Genomic DNA, 6,344 nt, shown 5'->3' on the forward strand with positions numbered 1-6,344 from the left:
CACACACACACACGACCCTCAAGCCCTCCTGATTCCCTCCTTCCCTGAGGATGTGCCTGCTGGTCCTCTCTCCTCTCCTGTTCTCTCCCAGCAGGCTAGTGGGTTAGTGGGTGGGTACTGCTGCTGATGAGTCAACATGTATTCCTGAGCGGCAGACAGGAAGCGCTCCAACACAATGAACAGTGCTGAAAAGTGGACCATGTGAGGTGCTGAGATAAGAGCGCTGCCTTGGCCCTTGGTACTGGGTCTGTACTGTCTTTCGTCACTTGGAATAGAGCTGGTAAGGTGCAGAGCACAGTGTGTGTGTTATTATTCCAGCCCCTGTCTGAATAGAGAYCTTTTGTATTTTCACCTTCAGGTTATTAGACCTGAAAGTTATTYATTAGACCTAGTAGTCTAAGGCTAGCTAAAATGCTCAATGATTTTGGCTGGCTCATTGGATCTATTCCTAGATCTACCACTGATTTGTTGTGTCTTGTGAAGGCGTCCGCACGCTTCGGTTTGGCTGGCGGCTACCCCAACTCGGCTAGTGTTGCTCATATACTCCCTTAAAAGACCTTCACTTGAAAAAAGAGACACCGTAGCCAGTATACACTTCCTSAAAATAGTCAGAATTCATCTGKTCATTTTAAGAAATCTGTCATAAATTTTGCAAAGGATATCTTAGTCGTGCAATTTTGCATCTGACTCGGATGTTTGGTGCAGTATTTCTCAAGTGAACAAAATGTGAATGAGGTCGAGTCATCTCTCGTTGAATGACAGCAGGCACATTATTGAAGAATTCCTACGGTTGACCAATTGCCGATGGGGACACTGACTTGGGCGTTTGACTTGGGCTTGCCATGAGAGGTGGTGGGGGGGGGGGATGTGTGCCCGAACAGCCGAAAAACCCCTTGCTGAAGTCCTAAACGAACAAAAACGTCACAAAATGTTGTCATAATATATGCACAAACTGTTCCGAACTGTTTTGGCTGGGAAGCACGCGGACGACTTAAAGCAGACACTGAGTTTTGTATTGATGGGCTGAGGGGTGTGTGTGTTTTAAGTATGACAGCGTGGTGTGAACTTAAAGGACTGTGTGATTAGCTCAGTGACTGCATACCAGCACCGGCATGCCAAATGAGAGAGGGGGAGATGGGATGGATGTCGGGAGAGAGGCAGTGTCAAGCCCCCCTCCAAATGATTCACAATCTTTCGAAAGTGCTTAGTGTGCTAGTGAACGTGTGCAGGAAAGGGTGTTATGCCAGTGTGTTAATAGGATCTGAATGGAATTTCCCTTGTTGCGAAATATGACACTTTGTGTGAAGGAGACGTATCTGCCGTGCTGTTGTTTTTTGCACACGGCTTAGGGCAGTCAGGTCAAGTGTAATGTTTAACCTGATCGAGTAGTCTATTATTTTGTAAACATTGCTTGAAGGATTTGGAAATCTGTCTATAGCTGGTCGGGGATGTGCAGAATGTAATTGAAGGAAGAGTATGCAGGCTTGAGAATGGTCATCTCTGCTCTACATTTTGTTGTGTTCTCCCTCCCTAGTCCCAACATTTCACTGATTTATGTGCTACTGTGTGTTTTTCCCTGTTTTGCTGCCGGTATTAAAAGTGTCACATGGGAATACTGCMGTATAAAATGGGCTACTCTGCTTCTTCTGGCGTTTTGTTGTTGTTATTATGGTTTTAATAGTTAGCCTAGCATTGCGTATTGTGTTGCACGTGGTGCTGCATTTCCACTCTGTTGCAGATGATTGTGATGGAYGTTCCAATATCAGGCCTTATTCTATATTCCGATTCAATCAGAGCTGCAGTCAGATTAGCCTGAGAAATAAGGACAAGAGCAGCTCCTGTCTCATCCAGGACCAGTTACTCTGTGATGGCTGTTGTTTGCCTTTAACTTTAGGCCAGATCCATGGAACACCGGTTCAAACTCTATTGCCAGGGTGATATCCATGATTCATCATTATCAGGGTTTTAATCTGGGGGCAAACATAAATCACAAGACAGACTGTCATTGTCCCACAGTGGCTTCCAGCAGTCCCCCTGAGCCATTTACTGGAGACTATCTGGGCTAGGTTCGGGCCCCGTCCAGTTGACTGGTGGTTGATGGTGTATTGAACAGAACTGAGGACCAGGACAGACTAGAGCCTCAACAGAAGGTGAATCTTAATTGCTCAATTAGGGGGAAGAAGTCTCCCCCTGTTAAATGTTCTCATCACAGTTGAGTGTAGCTTGGAAGAGAAAGGTTATGTGACTGATGCCAAGCCTGATTCTGAATTGGTTTACATCCTAATAGGAACATGATGACATTCTAGCCTGGTCGCAGAGCGATGTGCTTTTTAGTCATCTTTGTCATGTTGTTTTCAGCATGCCAACGAATACAAGAGGAGTTGATCTGAAGAATAGATCTGCTAGCAGGCTAGAGCTAGCCAAGACCTACTGTGTGTGTATGACTGCTGCTGGTCCTGTTCCCCCAGCCATCACCTGAGGTCAACATGCCTCGACCCTGGCCTTGAAACCTCTACACTCTCTCCCCATCTCCATAACAGATCACCCTCAACCACCAGCACAGCACYGCTCACACACCACACATGGCTAAGAGCTTTTACAGTTTGGTGAGCTATTAGTTTCATTTCAACTAATTTAACAAACAAATAAACAAAAAAACATCTTTGAATCAAGGTGTTATGCAGAGGATTGGAAGAGAGTTTTACGGAATGTAGGTTAAAGTAAGGTTGTCCCAGATTCTGGAATTGGACACAGCTTGCGCAAGTGAAGTCCCATTGACAGATGTGTAATGGGCCTGTCCTCATAGAGCGAGGCCTACGTTCTCAGTTAGAATTCTATGGCTCTGCCCTCCCCTGTACCTCAGTATGTCCCTGCTCATCAGTGATGCTCCTTGGGGATTCCATTCTCCACTCAGCCGCGTGTATCCCTCCCTTTTTAATGATCTGAACCATTTAAACAGACAGCATCCACTGAGTTAACCGCTTTCTTTATAGCATGGTGGGCTAGCCTAATTAGACGTTTTCCCTCTCAAACTCCTTGGTGTGCTGTTATGTAAATCCTCACAGCCGTTGAATTACCAAGGATGTTTAAGCTTCTGATTTATGTATGACAACATATGTTTGATTGAGACATGGGAGAGAATTATGGATAATCTTCTCACTGGAATCTTTCATTGTTAGACTGTAATGGCAGCGATTTTTACATTTTGGCCAGTTTCACTAAACAACAATCCTTGTATTTTGTTTGTCTGGCAGTTGACAATTGATCTGACGGCGTGTGTTTGTCTGTTTCCTTTTGCAGATATCATTGAGAAGAGTGAATTGAAGACCTTCTTCGAAAGCAACTGTTCGCAGATTTATTTTATCTTCTATGAAAATTTCATTACACTGGAAAGTAACTTAAAGCAAAAAGGTAAGGAAGGTGTGCTGCCTGTGTGTCTGTTTAAAAAAAGGGCCTATAATACTACCCAGTATCTAGCCAGTGGTAGAGTGTATAACTAGCTGGGTAAACTATCCCAGTATCTAGCCAGTGGTAGAGTGTATAACTAGCTGGGTAAACTACCCCAGTATCTAGCCCAGTGGTAGAGTGTATACTAGCTGGGTAAACTACCCCAGTATCTAGCCCAGTGGTAGAGTGTATAACTAGCTGGGTAAACTACCCAGTATCTACGCCCAGTGGTAGAGTGTATAACTAGCTGGGTAAACTACCCCAGTATCTACCCAGTGGTAGAGTGTATAACTAGCTGGGTAAACTACCCCAGTAGTAGAGTGTATAACTAGCTGGGACTAACTACCCCAGTATCTACCCAGTGGTAGAGTGTATAACTAGCTGGGTAAACTACCCCAGTATCTACCCCAGTGGTAGAGTGTATAACTAGCTGGGTAAACTACCCAGTATCTACCCCAGTGGTAGAGTGTATAACTAGCTGGGTAAACTACCCCAGTATCTAGCCCAGTGGTAGAGTGTATAACTAGCTGGGTAAACTACCCAGTGTAGAGTGTATAAATAGCTGGGTAAACTACCCGTATCTACCCAGTAGTAGAGTGTATAACTAGCTGGGTAAACTACCCAGTATCTACCCAGTAGTAGAGGTATAACTAGCTGGGTAAACTACCCAGTATCTAGCCAGTGGTAGAGTGTATAACTAGCTGGGTAAACTACCCCAGTATCTAGCCCAGTGGTAGAGTGTATAACTAGCTGGGTAAACTACCCCAGTATCTAGCCCAGTGGTAGAGTGTATAACTAGCTGGGTAAACTACCCCAGTAGTAGAGTGTATAAATACTGGGTAAACTACCCCAGTATCTACCCAGTAGTAGAGTGTATAACTAGCTGGGTAAACTACCCCAGTATCTACCCAGTAGTAGAGCGTATAACTAGCTGGGTAAACTACCCCAGTATCTAGCCCAGTGGTAGAGTGTATAACTAGCTGGGTAAACTACCCCAGTATCTAGCCCAGTGGTAGAGTGTATAACTAGCTGGGTAAACTACCCCAGTATCTAGCCAGTGGTAGAGTGTATAACTAGCTGGGACTACTACCCCAGTATCTACCCCAGTGGTAGAGTGTATAACTAGCTGGGTAAACTACCCCAGTATCTACCCCAGTGGTAGAGTGTAATAACTAGCTGGGTAAACTACCCCAGTATCTAGCCCAGTGGTAGAGTGTATAACTAGCTGGGTAAAAACTACCCCAGTGGTGAGAGTGTATAACTAGCTGGGTAAACTACCCCAGTATCTAGCCCAGTGGTAGAGTGTATAACTAGCTGGGTAAACTACCCAGTATCTACCCCAGTAGTAGAGTGTATAACTAGCTGGGACTACTACCCCAGTATCTACCCCAGTGGTAGAGTGTATAACTAGCTGGGTAAACTACCCCAGTATCTACCCCAGTGGTAGAGTGTAATAACTAGCTGGGTAAACTACCCCAGTATCTACCCCAGTGGTAGAGTGTATAACTAGCTGGGTAACTACCCCAGTAGTAGAGTGTTATAACTAGCTGGGTAAACTACCCCAGTATCTACCTCAGTAGTAGAGCGTATAACTAGCTGGGTAAACTACCCCAGTATCTAGCCAGTGGTAGAGTGTATAACTAGCTGGGTAAAACTACCCAGTATCTAGCCCAGTGGTAGAGTGTATAACTAGCTGGGTAAACTACCCCAGTATCTAGCCCAGTGGTAGAGTGTATAACTAGCTGGGACTACTACCCCAGTATCTACCCCAGTGGTAGAGTGTATAACTAGCTGGGTAAACTACCCCAGTATCTACCCCAGTGGTAGAGTGTATAACTAGCTGGGTAAACTACCCCAGTATTAGCCCAGTGTAGAGTGTATAACTAGCTGGGTAAACTACCCCAGTATCTAGCCCAGTGGTAGAGTGTATAACTAGCTGGGTAAACTACCCAGTATCTAGCCCAGTGGTAGAGTGTATACTAGCTGGGTAAACTACCCAGTGGTAGAGTGTATAACTAGCTGGGTAAACTACCCAGTATCTAGCCCAGTGGTAGAGTGTATAACTAGCTGGGTAAACTACCCAGTATCTACCCAGTAGTAGAGTGTATAACTAGCTGGGACTACTACCCCAGTATCTACCCCAGTGGTAGAGTGTATAACTAGCTGGGTAAACTACCCCAGTATCTACCCCAGTGGTAGAGTGTATAACTAGCTGGGTAAACTACCCCAGTATCTACCCCAGTGGTAGAGTGTATAACTAGCTGGGTAAACTACCCCAGTATCTAGCCCAGTGGTAGAGGTGTATAACTAGCTGGGTAAACTAACCCCAGTAAGTAGAGTGTATAAATAGCTGGGTAAACTACCCCAGTATCTACCCCAGTAGTAGAGTGTATAACTAGCTGGGTAAACTACCCCAGTATTAGCCAGTGGTAGAGTGTATAACTAGCTGGGTAAACTACCCCAGTATCTAGCCCAGTGGTAGAGTGTATAACTAGCTGGGTAAAACTACCCAGTATCTACCCAGTGTAGAGTGTATAACTAGCTGGGACTACTACCCCAGTATCTACCCCAGTGTTAGAGTGTATAACTAGCTGGGTAAACTACCCCAGTATCTACCCCAGTGGTAGAGTGTATAACTAGCTGGGTAAACTACCCCAGTATCTACCCCAGTGGTAGAGTGTATAACTAGCTGGGTAAACTACCCCAGTATCTAGCCCAGTGGTAGAGTGTATAACTAGCTGGGTAAATCTACCCCAGTAATCTTAGCCCAGTGGTAGAGTGTATAACTAGCTGGGTAAACTACCCCAGTGGTAGAGTGTATAACTAGCTGGGTAAACTACCCAGTATCTAGCCCAGTGGTAGAGTGTATAACTAGCTGGGTAAAACTATCCCCAGTT

The 6,344-nt window shown here is 45.1% G+C and overlaps 1 protein-coding gene across 3 annotated transcripts in view; it reads left to right on the forward strand.

Annotated features, from left to right (window-relative positions):
- The window catches only part of LOC111963169 (Ral GTPase activating protein catalytic subunit alpha 2), a 188,139-nt gene that overhangs the window by 51,299 nt on the left and 130,496 nt on the right, over nucleotides 1-6,344 (forward strand). For all 3 annotated transcript variants that reach the window (XM_070443336.1, XM_023986437.2, XM_070443335.1), the window contains exon 2: nucleotides 3,301-3,411. In XM_070443336.1, the coding sequence (XP_070299437.1) occupies nucleotides 3,301-3,411 (111 nt within the window). The remainder of the gene's footprint in view (nucleotides 1-3,300; nucleotides 3,412-6,344) is intronic.

Source organism: Salvelinus sp. IW2-2015, linkage group LG4q.2, assembly GCF_002910315.2.
Source record: "Salvelinus sp. IW2-2015 linkage group LG4q.2, ASM291031v2, whole genome shotgun sequence".
NCBI classification, from domain to species: Eukaryota; Metazoa; Chordata; class Actinopteri; order Salmoniformes; family Salmonidae; genus Salvelinus; species Salvelinus sp. IW2-2015.